We start from the raw sequence: 18,701 nt of genomic DNA, 5'->3' as shown, positions 1-18,701 counted from the left end.
AAAGGCAGCTTCTCCTTTGAAACTCGCCTTTTGGGCTAACACATATGTGGCTTCCTTTAGGAGGGAGGTAACACCTCTTTTCCATGCAGGCCCCTATTATGTCCTTTCCTGGGAGAGCAGAAAGCTGTCTGCAGGACAAGCTCCATGTACATCAGTAAACGGGCACTGGAAATCTTGGGCAACTAAAGTTGTCCACCAGTGACATTAAATTCTATTTAACCATTAAATTGGATTTAATGCACAGATTCTTTTTAACAGTACTAACATTAGTAGTCCAATTCAGAAGTTAGCCGGGCTGGGGAGTCAGTCTGTAACTTTGTACTTGCCACTGGGGTTATTAGCTGTTCCACAGTAACGAAGAAAATGTAGGGTTTTTACAGCTTGAAAATTTAAAGGTACAGGTTCCACATTATAACACCCTGCCTTAGGGCTTGCTAGGCCTGCCATAGGGATGACATATATACATTAACAAGCATTGGCATAGCCAATAGGTCTCGCCTTTAGGGCCTTATAAGTGTTAGCAACAGTTGCATAACTAAATACTTATAAGGTCCCAAAAGCGAGACCTATTGGCTATGCCAATGCGTGTTACAGTATACCACTATACAAGTCATATGTGCAAGGTCACATGTGTAACAGGCATTAAAGAGGCTACCAGCTGAAAAGCCAGACTGCTAACACCACCTCATTGGAGGTGAACAGTTTCTTGGAAGTAGAGGACGGTTTGCAGAGTGGGTGACCCCATCACATCTGTTAATGATTTCAAGTTAGATCTCAATGCGAGATATCGACAGGACAAATGAATTGTGAGATTCTGTGGCAGTGGTGTTTCTTACATAATTATAGATGTGCTGCGTTTACCACATATTCTTTCATCTGCATAAACTGCATATTTTAACAACAAAGATTCCAACTTGAAAGATCAAAAGTTACTAAAAACACTGCCACCCGTGTTTCTGCACTGTGGCAGGTCATCTTTCAGTTGCCGGATAACTTTATGTGGGTGTTAAACTGATACTGATAAGGTGAAACCTCTGCCCAGACATTGTTGTTATGGATAAAAATGACAAGATAGTAAAATAATATGCCGCTTAGTGTGCTGCGCAATGCCACATAATTTGGTGTTTCTTGCGGTGTAATTTAGTTGTAACACTCTGTATTAACCCCTTCCATGCTCATGACGGAACGATTCCGTCATGAGCATCGGTTGAGCTGTGCTCATGACGGAACCGTTCCGTCATGGCCCCGCCCGCGCTCGAACCCTTCAGCACCGCGGGGGAATCCGCGCAGCGCTGAAGGGGTTAAGCAGTCTGAGGTGTTTGCGCAATTTGGCCACAAGGTGTCAGTGTTCCTCCACTTTTGGACTAATAGTCCGTTACATGCCGAATCATTTAGAGGAGCCGCTGACGGAAAAAACCAAAACAAACGGAGAGTGAGAAATGGAGAAAGAAAGAGAATGAGCTGCTGAGGAGAGAAGGGAAAACAATAGGTAATGCAAACAAGTTAAGTTAAAGTAAAAACAGTAAGAGCTGGAAAGACTGGATAGAGGGCAAAATGAGGAAGAAAGGGGAAACTGGTAGATCAGAGATAGAGCAGAAAGGAAGGGAGGAAAGGAGGCAACACAGGGAGTTAGATGAAACAAGCATTGGCTGCGCGGCCATGAAAGCGACACGGCCGTGAAAGCGATCGCGGTGCGTGCCTGCATGCATGATGGCGGCTGTGCGCGTAATTGTGCGCGTAACAGCAAGCTCCAGGCCACACAAAATGCTGTGGTCGGCTTTTTAAAGCCCACTCACTAAATGTCTCGCCAGAGCAGCGCATCTGCTGGCTCAGGCGAGACCTAAAAACGGAGGTTTGACAACATTGAATGTGAAGGGCATGAATTCGCCAACCAAAAGGCACAAAATATGGAAATACCTGAAGGACCACCAATTTGATGTGGTGGCGCTCCAAGAGACGCATCTTAAAAGGTCGGAGAAGTTCAGGCTTAGACAGACACTTCTCGGTTACATACAGATCTTCCGCCAAAACGAAGCATAATGGGGTAGCATTAATGTTTCACATTAACATTAAGTTTCAAACTGAGGGCATTCAGACTGACAAAGAAGGGAGGGTGGTAATGGTGAAAGGGAAGCTCAGAGGTAGATCGGTGACATTTCTTTCGGCCTACGTCCCTAATTCAGGACAAGCGAATTTTGTGAACACACTTTTGAACATGGTGGGTGGATTTGCAGAGGGTCACGTAATTGTCATGGGGGACTTTAACGTCACCTTCCACCCTACAGACAACAGTTCCCAGCCACATAGATACTCGGGAGGCAGATTCCCTAAATCCCTAAAACAGGCCTTCCTGCACCTGGGGTTTTTGGATGCGTGGAGATTTCTCAATCCCACCACTAAAGACTACACATACTATTTTCATGCCCATCAAACCTACTCCTGACTTGATTACATTTGTATAACCCAGGACCTCCAGGGCGCCCTCCAAGGAGCTAAGATCCTTCCCATCTCTCTATCGGACCATAGTCCTGGTTCACTGGGATTGAACTGGGGTGGAAAAATGCAGGGCTTCCCAAAATGGTTCTTCCCCCCCCCCCTCGCTGACGCGAGACAAGTCATGACGAGACGAGCTACGACTAACGATTAAAGAATTCTTCCAAACGAATGTCACAGGTGACACTTCTCCCCAAAACTTTTGCTTTTAAGGGGTAGTGCATAGCACTGGTGTCGGCCCTACACAAGGAAAGGGCAAAGGAGCGGGAAGACCTGGAGGTGGCACTATCCCTAGTAGAAAAATAACAAACTAAACCCCACACGTAGCCTTAAGCGCCAGCTGGGGACTCTCAGAGGGAAATTGGGAGCAATCTACACAAACAGAGCTGAATTTACTCTACTTCGTCACCGACGATGTGCTTGCACGCAGGGGAATAAGGTGGGCACACACCTGGCGAGGCAGCTTAGGGAAAAAGGGTGAGGGAGTATATAGGAGGATTTCACAAGGAGGGAGGGGAGTTAGAATTAGATGACAGAGGCAAAGCCTCTTTGTTTGGCGCATTTTACCAGGATCTATATAAAGCATCTACCCCTGACATCATAGCCCAGGCGGCCTATTTAAACTCACTCACGCTCCCTAGAATTTCAGAGACATGGAGAAACCAGGTGGGCGCCCCAATCTCCGAAGATGAGGTACGCTGAGCGATCAGAGTGCTTAAACCTCATCTCCTACGCCGATGACACCCAGCTTATCCTCTCCCTCACCAGAGACCCCGACACCGCCAGAGCCAGCCTACACGAAGGGATGAAAGACGTCGCCGATTGGATGAACATCAGCCGCCTGAAACTGAACACAGACAAGACAGAAGTCCTCATCCTTGGACCATCACCCTCCGCATGGGACGACTCCTGGTGGCCCCCAGCCCTAGGCACCGCACCCAAGCCAAAGGACCACGCACGCAACCTGGGCTTCATCCTGGACTCCTCCCTATCGATGACCAGACAAGTCAACGCCGTCTCCTCATCATGCTTCCACACCCTCCGCATGCTCCGCAAAATCTTCCGGTGGATCCCGACCGAAACCAGGAAGACGGTCACCCAGGCCCTCGTCACCAGCCGACTAGACCACGGAAACACCCTCTACGCCGGAACCACAGCCAAGCTTCAGAAAAGACTCCAACGTATCCAGAACGCCTCCGCCCGACTCATCCTGGACGTCCCCCGACGCAGCCACATCTCGAGCCACCTGAGAGACCTGCACTGGCTCCCCGTCAACAAGAGGATCACGTTCAGACTCCTCACCCACGCACACAAATCCCTCCACAACCTGGGCCCCAAGTACCTCAACGACCGCCTGACCTTCTACACGCCCACCCGCCAGCTACGATCCGCGCACCTCGCCCTCGCCGCCGTACCTCGCATCCAGAGAGCCACCACCGGAGGAAGATCCTTCTCCTACCTGGCGGCCAAGACATGGAACTCCCTGCCCATCCACCTGCGGCTGACCCAGGACCACCTCGCCTTCAGTAAACAGCTCAAGACCTGGCTGTTCGAGCAGTAGCAGACCCCTTCCCCCTAGCGCCTTGAGACCCTTCCGGGTGAGTAGCGCGCGGTATAAATTCCATGATTGATTGATTGATTGAACCTCGTAAGTCCCCGGGGACGGACGGACTGAAAGCCCTCCTTTATATGACGTACATGTCAGAATTACTGCTTTACTTGACAACATTATTCAATGACATAGCAAGGAGACAGACGGTCACCCCTACCATGGCAGAGGTGCTCATTACAGTAAACCCAAATCCAGGGAAGAACCCACAGCACTGCGCCTCATACAGGCCGATAGCTTTTCTAAATCTAGATGCCAAGCTTTATTCAGCCATCTTAGCCACCCGCTTGGAAAACTTACTCCCCGACATTATTCACCCAGACCAGTCCGGTTTTATAAAAGAGAGGCAGAGGCACGATAACATCCGCAGGACGCTTCACCTTTTCGAAAAAGCCAATATGTTCAAATTCCCAGCGATAGTCTTGGGACTACACACGGAAAAAGCATTCGATATGGTGGACTGGCACTTCCTGTTTATTACCCTGGAAAAGTTTGGCTTTGGGGACAAGTTCTTACGAATGATACGACCCAATTACATAAGCCCTCGCTATAGAGTTCAGGTTAATGGCAGGAGTTCGGCGTTCTTTGAGCTAAGGCGAGGAACGAGGCAGGGATGTTCGCTCTGAGTATCGAGCCGCTGGCGGCCAGACTCAGGGCGAACCCAGACATTCAGGGGATTAGATTCGGGGTGATGAAATAAGGTGTCGTTATTCGCAGACGATATTCTGTTGACCCTCACGGCTCCTAGAATGTCCCTTTGAGCATTACAGCCAGAATTATCATCCTTGGAGGGAGTGGCAGGCTTCCTGGTCAATTTCTCGATATCCTCGATCCTTAACCTAACACTATCGGAGGGGGAGAGGCTCCTTATACAGGATGTATCTCCTTATGCATGGGCCCAGCACAGTTTAACCTATTTCAGCTTACCCCGGGTTTGGAAGGACTGTTCCGGGCGAACTTCCCTCCCCTACTCAGACAGGTCAAACAAGAACTCCAGCGATGGAAACCCATGTTTCTTTCATGGTTGGGTAGGATTCATGCAGTTAAAATGTCCTTTCTCCCTAAGCAACTGTACCTGTTTCTAGCGCTCCCCATAGAAATAGACAAGGCATATCTGAAAGGAATACGGACTATGATACACCGCTACATCTGGCAGGACAGTAGAGCGCGGTTACCTTTCCAAGTGCTAAGGAGACCAAGGGAGGGGGAGGTGTGGCTCTCCCGGACATCGAGCTCTACTACAAGGCAGCACAATTAAGGGTCATCACAGAATGGTCTATGCGGGAGTCGGACAAACACTGGCTCCACATGGACCGGGCCATTGTGGGGAGGACAATTTGGGATGTGCTGTGGAAACCTAAAAAGGACAGACCGACCAATGCTTACCCAAGCACCCCTACCAGGACCACGCTTAGGACCTGAGACGTGGTGGATGGGAGCAGGGGCTGGACGTCTTTTCCCTCTCCCTATACCCCTATACACTCCAAACCAGACTTTCCCCCCTAGAGCTCATAGAGGGGCCATTTGACGTATGTCGAGAATGAGGATGCAAGGTGAAATCCAATCTTTCATAATTATGACATCCACTAGTTTGAAAACTGCCAATGGGACTATGGGGTGCCGCCTTCTGAGCACTTTCACTACCTGCAACTGAAGCATTGGGTACTACACCCGTAAGTCAGGGAAGCAGCAACTAGAGACTTGACTCCAATAGAAAAACTAGTGAGGCAAGCTAGCTCGACTAAGAGCACGATCTCCTTTATATATAAACTATTCGTTTCCACTAGGACCTGGCCACAGCGTGGGTATGAATTTGCATGGTAACAGACTCACTTGACTTGAGGGAAGCACGCTATAAGATTTTATTTGACTGGTACCTAGTGCATGCTAAACTTAAGATCTTCCCCCTCACTTCGGATCTCTGCTGGAGATGGTGCGAAGTCCTCTGAGACTTCCACCACAACTAGTGGGACTGCCCAACAATTAAACCATTTTGGGAAGAAATTCTCGCCCAAATGAAAGAGATACTAGGGTACCCTGTCCCAAATTCCATAGTGAGGCTCCTCCTGGGCCTTAGAGATTCCACACCAGAATACCAAACTAAGGCGGATAAGGCAATTATGTGGGCTTGTTTGGGAGCAGCTAAAAAGACGATAGCGGCTAATTGCAAGAAAAAAGAGGCACCCATCCTGAGGCACTCCCGCTTATGGAACGTATGGCGGACATCTTTAGAGACGACTACAAGAACTTTGAATATAAGTGGAGACCACTAGTGGCATACCTTACAAAGGGGCTCCCGCTAGCCGTCTGCCCCTCTACACTGAGAGGGCTCCACCTGTTCCAATTTTAGAGTCGGCAATGGGGCTTACACGGATGGCACATATCGAATTAAAGACTGCACCTATTAAGTCTTTGGCCGGAACCAATGCACCCCATGGGTCAGATTTAGGTACTAGCACAGGAGGGGGGGTTCTGCTTCTCCTCAACGGGGAATGGGGAGGGTTGGAAGCTTGTAGTGATCTGTATTCTTCTTTTTTCTTTTGCTTTCTGGGTTTGTTTTTCTCTACTGGTAATGGCCACAGTGCTAAGGGCTACTGATGAGTTGCACTATCTGACCATTCCAAACTGATAAGCAGCTGTGACCAAACTAGATATGATATGCTTTTGGAATGTTGTGATGGCTTGTAGCCTAGATTATTTGGTTTTGTTCATATACTGAATTGCCAATAAACAGAAATTTGACAAAAAAAGGGAGGTATGGGCTTTGCCATTACTTTTTAAATGGCAAAGTTGAGTTAGCAGCTTTAAACTGCCCTTCCAGCCTGCAGTGACAGACTGGGAGCCATGCTTTACCTTTTCGTACTCGTGGGGGCACTACTAGTGCTCCAGTCCATGAGAGACCCCACAATCCTAGCTAGCCCTGGTACCATATACCAGGTACTTACAAGCAAGTTAGTTTATGCCAATTGGGGATAAGCAAATTAAATACACACCATTTTAAGGAACAGAGCACATACACTGAGCCTTGTTTATCAGGGCTCAGGACATTTCAGAGCCATTACACGAGTATCTAGTAGTCAAAATGAGAGCAAAAAGTGGGGGACAAACCTACAAAAAGCATGTTTCCTCAGATATAGACTTTTGAGTTAGACAAAAAATCACTTAAGGATCACAGTGGATTCGTATTACACATGAAAATGTGAATACTTTTCAAAGGGTTACTCTTTTGCAAAGGTAAGAAAAATATCCAGTAACTGAACTAATCAAATTGAGTGTCAAATAAACATTACTTGTACTGCGAGTTTGGTTTCCCTACGCCAACCCCCTTGACATTGGTTAATAGCGCGATAATGGATGGGCACTTAAGGAAAGTCAAAAATAGACTTAATTTCACCCAGAAGAGTTCAATCTAGAGAATTCACTTTTTGATAACACTTCCCCCTTAAAGACGGCTAAAATAAGGTGGCGTTTGTTAAAACATGGCGTTTTAAATACATGGACTGGTGTTTCATAGCACGTTAACAAATGTTCTGTGATTTTCACAGGAATATCTGAAGAGCAAATATTTTCCATGCTTAAGGGTAGTATAGTTAACTTTTTGGGGGATTCAAAACTACTTTTATTGACCTAAGATCATTTATTTAATACATACTTTCTCCACAAAAGTAAAAGTACTCTAAATTTCTTCTCTTTAAGATGAGAAATAATACCTCTACAACCTTATGCATTTTATCCTTCTAGATATCAATGTGAATATGAACAAGCATTTTGAACACCACGTTACTGGCACATATCTGAGGAACGCAGACTTTCAAAGAGTGCCTTTTTCCCCATCAGTTTTTAAATACCACGGCAACCCCAACCAACACCTAGGCTCAAAATCCTCAAAATGGATAACATGGTCAAGTGCAGAGTTCCTACATTTCACAGTGACAAAACCAGGATTTAAGGAGATCAAAGTTTTAGAACCAAGCACATTTATATTATTGGGTTAAGCATAGCTTCTGGATGATCCCATCATGTTGCATTCAGATAATAGATGGAATATGCTACTTACCAGTATGCATCTGTTCTTGGCATGTAGAGCTGCAGAGTTGTACACTTAGCATAGGTCGCCATCTGGTGTTGGGCCCGGATGTTTGCAGTTTGTTTTTCTTCTTGGACAGTCTTTGGAAGTCACGAGTTTGGTGACTCCTCCTTCGGTCCGTACTGCGCATGGGCTTCGGCTCCATCCTCAGATTGTTTTTCGCCAACAGGGAAATGATGGAGCGTAGTAATAATAGTGAGAAACCCATGTGTTGTATCTAAATAAGATGTACTGGAACGGATACAGGTAGCCGGGGAGGCGGGTGGGCGTGTACAACTCTGCAGCTCTACATGCCAAGAACAGATGCATACTGGTAAGTAGCATATTCCGTTCGAGGCATATGAGCTGCAGATTGTACACTTAGCATAGATTATATAGCAGTACCCAACCTTAGCGGCGACCACCGGTATCCGTTGCAGCTGTTTGAAAAAGTGTCTTTAGTACAGCCTGGCCCACCCTAGCTTGCTGCTTGGAATGCACATCTACACAGTAGTGTTTTGTGAAGGTGTGCGGTGTAGACCATGTGGCTGCCTTGCAGATGTCATCTAAGGGTATATTCCCTAGAAAAGCCATAGAAGCCCCTAACTTTCTTGTAGAGTGGGCTTTAGGGGGAACAGATAATGTTCTCTTTGCCTTTTGATAGCAAATTTGTATGCATTTTACAATCCACCTAGCTATCCCTGATTTTGAAATGGGGTTGCCTTTATGTGGTGGAGAGAAGGAAACGAACAATTGTTTAGTCTTCCTGAAGGGTTGCGTTCTTTGTATGTAGTATAGTAACGCCCTTTTTACATCAAGTGTGTGTAAGGCCCTTTCTGCAACAGATTGGGGTTGCGAGAAGAAGACAGGTAATTCCACTGATTGATTGAGGTGGAAGGGGGAAATGACTTTGGGCAGAAACTTCGGATTTGTGCGAAGTATGACCTTGCTGTGATGCATTTGTATGTAGGGTTCCTGTATGGTGAACGCTTGTATTTCACCAACCCTTCTAAGGGAAGTGATAGCTACAAGGAAAGCTGTTTTCCAGGTGAGAAACTGTAGCTCACATTTGTGCATTGGTTCGAAGGGCGGACCCATTAGTCGTGTAAGAACTAAATTTAGATTCCATACAGGGGAAGGTGGTGCCCTGGGAGGAATTACTCGTTTAAGGCCTTCCATGAAGGCTTTAATAGCGGGCACTCTGAAGAGTGATAAATGCTGTAATGATGAATTGTTTTTATGTCTGTACTTTTATGAATTCAAGTAATTCGAATAAAGGTCTTTTGAATTGAATTGAATTGATAAATGCTGCCTGTTTTGTAGATAAGCAGCGATCGCTGCTAGGTGTAGGCGTATGGATGAATATGCCAGGTTACACCTGTGAAGATGGAGCAGATAGCATATGATGTGCTGTATGGATGCATCTAGAGGGTTGATTGTATTGTTACGGCAGTAAATTACAAATCTTTTCCACTTTGCGGCATAGCATGCTCTAGTGGTAGGACGTCTGGCTTCCATGATGATGTTCATACAATCAGGGGGAAGGTTAAGGTATCCGAATTCTAGGATTTCAGGAGCCAGATCGCCAGGTTGAGCTGAGCTGGGTCCGGGTGCCTGATTTCTCCATGGTTCTGGGTTAGGAGGCATGGGGATAGATGCAGTTTTTGATGTGGTACCACTGACAGTTGTAGTAGCGTGGTGTACCACGGCTGCCTGGCCCACGTCGGAGCTACCAGAATGAGTGTGAGGGAGTGCTGTTGTAGCTTTGTGACCACTAATGGAATTAGTGGGAGAGGTGGAAAGGCGTATGCAAATCTGCCTGACCAGTTCATCCATATCGCATTGCCCTTGGACAATGGGTGTGGGTATCTGGCGGCGAAGCTTGGGCATTTTTTGTTTTCGTGGGTGGCGAAGAGGTCTATCTGAGGATGCCCCCACTGTTGGAAGAATGGGTGAAGAACTTGTGGATGCAGTTCCCATTCGTGTATTTGTTGCGTTTGTCTGCTGAGCAGATCTGCCATGGTGTTTTGTACGCCTGGAACGTGCTGTGCCAGGAGAAAGATGTTTTGAGGAATTGCCCATCTCCATATGCTCTGGGCTAAGCGGGAGAGCTGGGGAGAGTGTGTCCCCCCCTGTTTTTGGATATAATACATTGCAGTCATATTGTCTGTGCGGATGAGGACTGCTTTGCCCGAAATCTGTTTTTGGAAAGATTTTAGGGCTAGAAAGATCGCCAAGAGCTCCAGATGGTTGATGTGGAGCGATTTTTGCTGTGGCGTCCATAGACCTTGCATGGTGAGGTGTAGAAGGTGCGCTCCCCAGCCGGAGAGCGATGCGTCCGCTGTTAGAGTCACTTGAGGAACCGGGTCCAGGAACGGCCGCCCTTTGGAAAGGTTTGTGGTGTTCCACCACTGCAGAGAGTGATGTGTGCGGCCGTCCACCAACACCAGATCCGTCAGCTGACCCTGGGCCTGGTTCCACTGTTGTGCTAGGCACTCTTGAAGTGGACGCATGTGGAGTCTTGCATGGGGCACTATGAAAATGCAAGACGCCATCATTCCTATGAGCTTCATAAACACTCTTGCTGGAAGAGGGTGCTGAGGAAGGAATGTTTTGCGTAAGGCTTGAATGCTTGTGATTCTGGCTGAGTTTGGATAGGCAATACCCTTGGAGGTGTCTATAGTGGCCCCGAGGTATTGCTTTGTGTGAGATGGTATGAGGTGGGACTTTTGGTAGTTCACCGTGAAGCCTAGCTGGTGGAGCAGTTGGATGGTGCTGTTTGTATGCTGCACACATTGGTTGTAGGACGCGGCTTTTATCAGCTAGTCGTCTAGGTAAGGGAAGACGTGAATATGTTGACGTCTGAGGTGTGCTGCTACTACTGCTAGGCATTTGGTAAACACCCGTGGTGCGGTGGTGACCCCGAAGGGGAGAACCGTGAATTGGTAATGTTGCCCGTCCACCACGAACCTGAGGTATTTCCTGTGAGAGGGGTGTATTGGAATGTGAAAGTATGCGTCTTTCAGATCCAAGGTTGTGAGAAAGTCTCCCTGGCAGAGGAGTGGGAGGACTTGTTGTAGAGTGACCATGTGAAAATGGTCTGAGTGTATGTAGGCATTTAGAGGCCGGAGGTCCAGAATGGGTCTGAGGGTCTCGTCTCTCTTTGGTATTAAGAAATATAGAGAGTAGACCCCTAGATTTCGTTGGTTGACGGGGACCTGCTCTATAGCATGTTTTTGCAGGAGTGAAAGTACCTCTTGTTTGAGCAGTGTGGAATGTTCTTGAGACATTGGACGGTGCCTTGGTGGGATATTGGGTGGGGTAGATGTTAGCTCTAGACAGTACCCTGACCGAATGATTTGGGTCACCCATTTGTCCGATGTTATGGACTCCCATACGTGGATAAAGTTTTGTAGTCTGCCCCCGACCGGAGTGGAATGGTCTGGGGGGAGCGGAGGGGAGTCATTGTGCGGGGGGGGTGGCAGAACGGGTGTTGTTGGTTTTGCCCCTGCCCTTATTGTTGTTACCCCTGTAACCACCTCTCTGATTGCCCTTTGAAAAGGTATTTTGAGGAGGGGACTTGTAGGAGGTAGAGGCGTTATCGGTGGAGGAGCCTCTACCTGTGCCACGAAAGGACGAGCGTCGAAAGGAACGTTTGGAGGCTTGTGTTTGGAGTGCCCCCATAGACTTTGCTGTGTCTGTGTCTTTCTTCATCTTTTCGAGCGCTTCGTCTACCTTTGGCCCAAAGAGTGTTTCCTGGTCAAAGGGGTGATTGAGTATGGATGCCTGGACTTCAGGTTTGAACCCTGAGATCCTGAGCCAGGCGTGGCGACGAAGCAGGACACTGGTATTTATGGCCCTAGAAGCAGTGTCGGCTGCATCGAGGGCACACTTAATGGAGGTGTTTGTGATTAGTTTACCCTCCTGTATGAGGTCATGAGCCTTGTGCTTGTATTTTTCTGGAAGGTGCTGCATAAGAGCCTCTAGTTCGTCATAGTGTGCTCTATCATATCGCGCAAGCAGTGCTTGTGTGTTTGCAATGCGCCACATGTTTGCAGCTTGGGAGGCGGTGCGTTTACCAGACGCGTCCAGAAGTTTAGATTCTTTGTCTGGCGGTGGGGCATCTCCTGAGGATTGGGAGTTAGCCCGCTTTCTAGCTGTGGAGACAACTAGGGAATCTAGGGGAGCAGGGCCCTTGATGTAAGCAGGGTCTGTGGGTGCCGCCTTGTACTTCTTCTCTATTCTAGGGTTCAGTACTCTGGCTCTGACAGGGTCTTTGAACACCTCTGTAGCGTGCTTGGTGACACCCTTAAGCATGGGTAAAATGGAAGTAGATTTGTCTTGTATATCAAATGTATCCAGTAGGAAGTCTTCTTCTACTGGTTCACTGTGCATGTCCACCCCATGGTAGTGTGCTGCTCTCTGCACTAAATGATGAAACCCTAAGGAGTCCTCTGGAGGAGACGGCCTTGATGGGTATAGGTCGTCCTGAGGTACATTGGGTATATCAGGGTTATTGTAATCCTCCCATGGATCTGGGGTCCCTGGTGGAGTGGGATCCATTGGGGCGTCCGCCGGGTAATTGTCCGGATCCCCATTATCCGGATCTGGGGATGGGGCCGGATCATAGTGAGGTAAAGGTGGCGGAGACCTGTGAGGTGGAGGCGGTGGAGGAGGTGGAGTGGGTAGGGGAGGCGGTGGTGGGGAGGGCGCTCTGAGGGGAGAAGTAGCAGAGTCCTTCCTTTTGGGTGGAGGAGGAGGAGCCGGAGCATCAAGGCGTCTTTTCTTGGTAGTTAAAGTCAAAAGCCCAGTCTTTGGATCTTTGGACAAAGTCTTTTGTAAAGGGTCTGGTGTAAACAGAGCCAACGGTGTCGAGTCGTCTGTCGGCACCGGTGATTTCGGAACCGGGGGTTTCGATGGTCTGTGTGCGCCATGCTTTTTTGAGGTCTCCGGGTGTTTCGGCGTCGAATGATGTTTCGGCGCCGGAGCGTCGGTGCCGACAGATTTGTGTTTGTGTTTGGTCGGCACCGAGTGTCCAGGCTTCGGCACCGGTGGTTTCGGAGTCGAGCTGGATTTTGCAGTCTTCGGTGCCGGATGCTGTTTTTCGGCACCGGGTGTCGGCTGGCTCGATCCCGAGCTGCCATGAGACTTTGGGTGCTTCGACACCGGGCCCGAAGGTGGGGTGATCGAAGTTTTGGTTTTGGTTTTGCCCAGGCCGGCAGGCGAGGGAGTAACCTGAGTCTCTTTGGTTTTCGGCGCGGGGGTGGGAGGGGGCATAGTACTCACGGCCCGCTGCGCTGGTGTAACGTCCTCCACGTCGGAGTCGTCGGCCTCGGAAGCGCTGACGACGTCTTCCTCCTGCTCGGTGTGTGTTTGCCCCGAAGCTTCGGCGTCGTCTCCGAAGATGTCCGGTGGAGCTGCCGAGGATGAGTGCGCCATGGTGCGTCGAGCTCTTCGATCTCGGATGGTCTTCTTCGATCGAAAAGACTTGCAGGCGGGGCAGTCTCTAGCCTCGTGTTCCGGAGAGAGGCAAAGGTTACACACCTGATGGAGGTCGGTGTGGGGAAATTTAGACCCACATTTTGGGCACTTTTTGAACGGAGTCCTTTCCATCGGCCGGGACCGGAGTCGCGGAGGGCCCGAAGGCCGGTGTCGATGTACGGGATGGAGAAAAGTGCCGCTTCGAGAGATGAAGATGATGAAGGAACTCGAAGAATCGAGGATTTTCCGTCGAGGCTGGAACCGTAGAAGTTCGAAGCCGGAGCACGAAGTATCACATCCGAGCCCGATGGTGGAAAAAAACAATCTGAGGATGGAGCCGAAGCCCATGCGCAGTACGGACCGAAGGAGGAGTCACCAAACTCGTGACTTCCAAAGACTGTCCAAGAAGAAAAACAAACTGCAAACATCCGGGCCCAACACCAGATGGCGACCTATGCTAAGTGTACAATCTGCAGCTCATATGCCTCGAACATAGCATTAATGAACATTATAAAGTCATTGCAGCTTGGATCATTTCCTTCAACTATCATCCGAAAATAAAAACACATACTGACTAAAACGGTGGTAAATGTGTGATTTCTGTGCAGAGAAGCAGAGTACATGCCCCTTAAATAAATAAGTGAACAATCAGCAAGCAGCCTCCCAAGCAGCATTAGTTCCAAATTTAAAAAAGATATTCAGCATTGCAAGTGGATCAAGGAGGATGGCATGACATTATTATTAAAGACATTAACACTGGAGATAGCCATTGATCTTTGTTGCTACAGATTCACTTCACAATATTAGACGTACCCCAATGCCAAATTAAAAAAACTTACAAGAATACAGTCTCATTGGCATATCATCCAAAATAAGCTGCAGAAGCCTTTGCGTATGGGAGCGCTGACGGTTCAGTGATGTCACGCGTAGTTCTATTGAGGCAGTCTTCATGAGCCAGGACATCTGGTTTAGGGCAGAAATCTCATGTTCTAAAAAGAAATAACAGGCCAGCAGGTAAAGAAATCGTTCCACTCTGCTTCCCTGGAAATACCAAAAGAATTCAAGAGAGTGGAAGAGCACAATATCAAATCGAGGATCCCAAACAGAGATTCTAGTAGGACCCTCAACAGTGATGTTCTGTCAGTGGCATGTTTTCCGCTGACGTACTGATGACTGATAGTAGCATGATTTGGTCTGTCCTCCACCAGGAGGAGATGTCCCTCATGCCAGAGACATTTATGGGATCCTCTATATAAAACAATGCGCTTAAAATTACCTGCTACCTCAAAAATATTATGACTTTATTTACAAAATATAGGGGGTAGCTAGAAATCTGGCTCTGTATATACTGTACATAAGTTATAGTGTGCAGAGTCCAGGGGATTCCCCAGACGCAGAGCAGAGGACAAATTAGATAATCACTAACAGCTCTCTTTGTGGTAGTGTGGTCGAGCAGTTAGGCTTATCAGGAGGCTGTGTTAAGCACTTATTGCATTCACTCAATCAAGGACTGATTACACACACACACAGACAGAACCCTGACCAATTGGGCAAGTATAAAAAAAAGGTATATTTATGTTTTATTTCTAGAACCAAGCAGGACTTGGTACAGGTAGGTAAAATGTATTCACAATTGTAAAACTTTACAAGGAAATGAAATTAGGAATGGATTTGCAATCATTACATGTTTGTATTTGCTTTAAAAACAGTTTCAATTACATAGAAAATTACTTTTGATTACCTTTGCGTTACTTTTGGATTACATCAACTACTCGGGGTGATAGGTCTAGATATCACACCGTGGATCCTACAATTCAAAGGTAAGACGTTTTTCAGGTTTAAACTATAGTTACTTTTGTTTCATACAAACGTTCAGCTGACACTTGGAAAATTTTCAGGAACAAAACTCACAACGTTGGTTCCTATGGGAAAAAAGTGTTAACGGTTTACAGGTAAGTACTTGACCTGTAAGTATGGCTTTTGAGGGTTAGGACCAGGGTTCCCCAAGGTCCAGTTAGGCACTCAAATTGCAACACCAGCGGCACAAGGGCAGCCGGGTGCAGAGTGCAGGGCCCAATGTTAGCCAATAGGTCATGGGCTGCTTACGAGCAGGCCACTCGGTTGTGGAAGCCAAGCTCCTGGGGTTAAGATCAGCCCTGCAGGGGCCAACAATCCGCACAGGAGCTGCACCACCAGCGGTACAGAGGCAGCTGGATGCAGAATGCCAAGATGATGTCCGGTGCCCTGTAGTGTACAAATGAGATCTCTGGTTCGAAGAAAAGGCTGCAGGGAGGCTTCCTGGAGGTGACTACCGGCTGGAGAGGTAAGTTAGATTCTTGGGGATGCCTGGGAACCGACGGCTGGGCCACCTAAGGCTGTGGGGCATCGGGTGCTGGGTGTCTTTTGGCAATATATCTTCTTACCAGCTCCGGTCGCAGTCCCTTCAAGTTGAGCATGCAGGCATCGGCTTGAAGCTTGAGGTAGGTCGGGAATCACCAGATTCCAGGTAAGGATTGCTGGAGAGGCCTCCTCGTGGTGTTGGGCCACTTGAACTCGGGCAGTGGGTGTCGGGTGCAGAGTGCTGCAAAATAGCAGAGCCGCCGGGATCCAGATTCTGTGGTTGAGTCTTTGTTGAGCAAAGCTGGTCTCACAGGAGAGCGAGTCTTTAAAATGGGTGCAGTGCAGGATCTTCAGGCTCAGAGGGGGGCTTTTGGACACGCCGGAGTTTCCGTTGTAGTCAGGTTGGAGTCAGGACAGGATAGTAGGGTTGGGGCCAAAGCAGTCAGTGTCCTCTTCTTCCTGGGTCAGCACAGCTCTTCGCACCTGGTTTCTTCCTCGAATATGAAGATTCAAGGTTCAGGGTCACCCCAAAATACTAAATTTAGGGGCGTTTAAAGGGGTGTGCAGATCGGGACTAATAGGTCACTTCCTTAGGGTGGGTACACCTCTATTATGCCACCCTCCAGTGGGAGGGGGGCATTAGCCTCTCCCTAATTGGCTGGGTCCCCTCATCTTGAAGATGGAGGAGACTGAGATGTGTGCTTCACTTCACCTCCTCCTTGGCAATGGTGGGCACACCACTCCTCCTAACTTGGTTTTCCTACCGATTCTCCCGCCCAAAGGGACATCTAGAAACAGTGGGAGCCAGTTGCTGGGGGCAGCAAAAGCAGGTACAGCTTACAAAGGTGGCAGGACTTTGAAGCTTTACCTTTATGGTCCCAGCCCATCCTGGAGGAGGAGGCATGATATCATCTGCCCAGGATCAGCTTTGTTCCTGGACCCAGAGAGCAGAGGCCCTCTACCCAGGGGTCTAGAAATCTATCTGGTAGTGGCAAATGGCGGACAGACATTTATGAACCACATAAGGCTGGTTGTTTTTCAGGAGGCATCTCTAAGATGCCCTTCGAGTGCCTTCTGCATTAAATCCCACACTAGCATCAGTGTGCGCTTAATGTGCTGGGAAGTTTGCTACCAAACTTCCCAGTTTTCAGTAAAGCCATTATGGAGCTGTGGAGTTTGTAATGACCAACTCCCAGACCATATACTCTTTATGGCTTTACTGAAATTACAATGTCTAAGAATGGACTTAAACACTGTAGGGGTACAGTGCTCATGCAGCTGTACCCACAACTGTGGTCTAGTGCACCCTGCTAGAGGGGTAGCTTACCTAGACCACAGGCAATGGATTGCAGGGATGGAGCACAGGGATGTGTGGCAAGTCGACTTTTAACTTTCCTCTGCACCAAAAGATGCTGCCTGAAATGGCAGTGTGTGTGTGTTAAGGTGCGGAGTAGTCTCGTAGGGTGGCAAAATAGGTGCTGAAGCCCTTAGAGGCATTCCCTGGTCACAGTGCCCTTGGTACCCAGGTTACATTTTCCAAGGGGCTTACCTTTGGCAAGAGATGTGCCAATTGTGGGTACAAAGGTACAGGTTCAGGTAAGAACACAGGCCCTGGGAACCTAATTGGCAGGGACCCAGAACACATCAAGTCAAGTTGAATCACATGCCAGGCAAGGAGTGGGGGTAACCATGCAAAAAGGGGTACTTTCCTACAGGTAGTGGCAAGACTAAAAAATATGTACAGGAAGGGAGGAGCCTCGCTAGTCAACCTCCCTTCTAAACCTATGGAGCCTCAACTGGGTTTCATCAAGGTAAGACGTCCTACAACGCTCTACTGAGAGACGACTACCATAACCAGGGGAAGTATCCAGTCTGGTTATAGGAAGGAATTCAGAAATCAAGCCTTGGTACTGACTAAAGCCATAAAATGATAATAATCTGAAACATGTTGACCAGATGTTTCTTTACATAGATGTGTGGGCTAACCAATTCTTTCCTAAGACACATCCAGTACATATTTTTAGGTCGAGCATTAGCATGCGTGCGCTGTCTGCAAGACCTGTTGTTTTCACTATAAGTATGTAAATTCCGCCCGCTGCTTATCATAGGTTCACTCGTGTGTCGGTGTTCTTCACTGACTGCTCATTGGTTGGTGCTCCTGATACATCACTTCTGTTTATCAGTTGGGAGCACCGGCCAACGACCGTTTCCTTACACTAGAAGGGCTTGTATGCTCGTGAGGGGACTACTTCTTTTAATTCATGCTCAGCGGTGAAGCACAAAACACGTACCGTTTCTTACACTGTAGGGGCTTGTTTGCTCGTGTATGTTTAAATTACTGCCTAGCGAGGGAGTAGGAAAGACACAATATACGCTGGTATTTCCTGATTGGTATTGTTAATGTATTTTTACACCACTCTTCATGTTTAATGTGGTGTCAGCCGTGGTGACGAACGGAAGACTCCCAGCAGCCCTCTTATCCCGCCCCAGCCCTTGCCATGCTGCCTTGGCAGAGCGCCTCAGTCCGGGCTCCATGCACAAGTGTCCTCCATGCTTTAGAGCTGCAAACTCTCGCTGCACTGTCAGACGTGCTCCTGGAGGCACTTAACGCATATTCTGCCCGACCCCTCCCTTGTGATCACAGCCCTGGTTACCTGAAAGCCTCCTACAAGCAACATGAACCGGCATCTGGGTGAAGCATAATGGTATCCA

At 48.2% G+C, this 18,701-nt stretch overlaps 1 protein-coding gene across 1 annotated transcript in view; it reads right to left on the bottom strand.

The window, feature by feature from the left end:
• The window catches only part of NUP205 (nucleoporin 205), an 839,084-nt gene that overhangs the window by 408,693 nt on the left and 411,690 nt on the right, over positions 1-18,701 (bottom strand). Inside the window, exon 24 of the mRNA XM_085651995.1 lies at positions 14,489-14,638. Within this exon, the coding sequence (XP_085508121.1) occupies positions 14,489-14,638 (150 nt within the window). The remainder of the gene's footprint in view (positions 1-14,488; positions 14,639-18,701) is intronic.

Source organism: Triturus cristatus, chromosome 4_1 (genome assembly GCF_964204655.1).
Source record: "Triturus cristatus chromosome 4_1, aTriCri1.1, whole genome shotgun sequence".
NCBI classification, from domain to species: domain Eukaryota; kingdom Metazoa; phylum Chordata; class Amphibia; order Caudata; family Salamandridae; genus Triturus; species Triturus cristatus.
The sequence above is the reverse complement of the archived record's forward strand: the minus strand, read 5'-3'. Positions and strand labels throughout refer to the sequence as shown.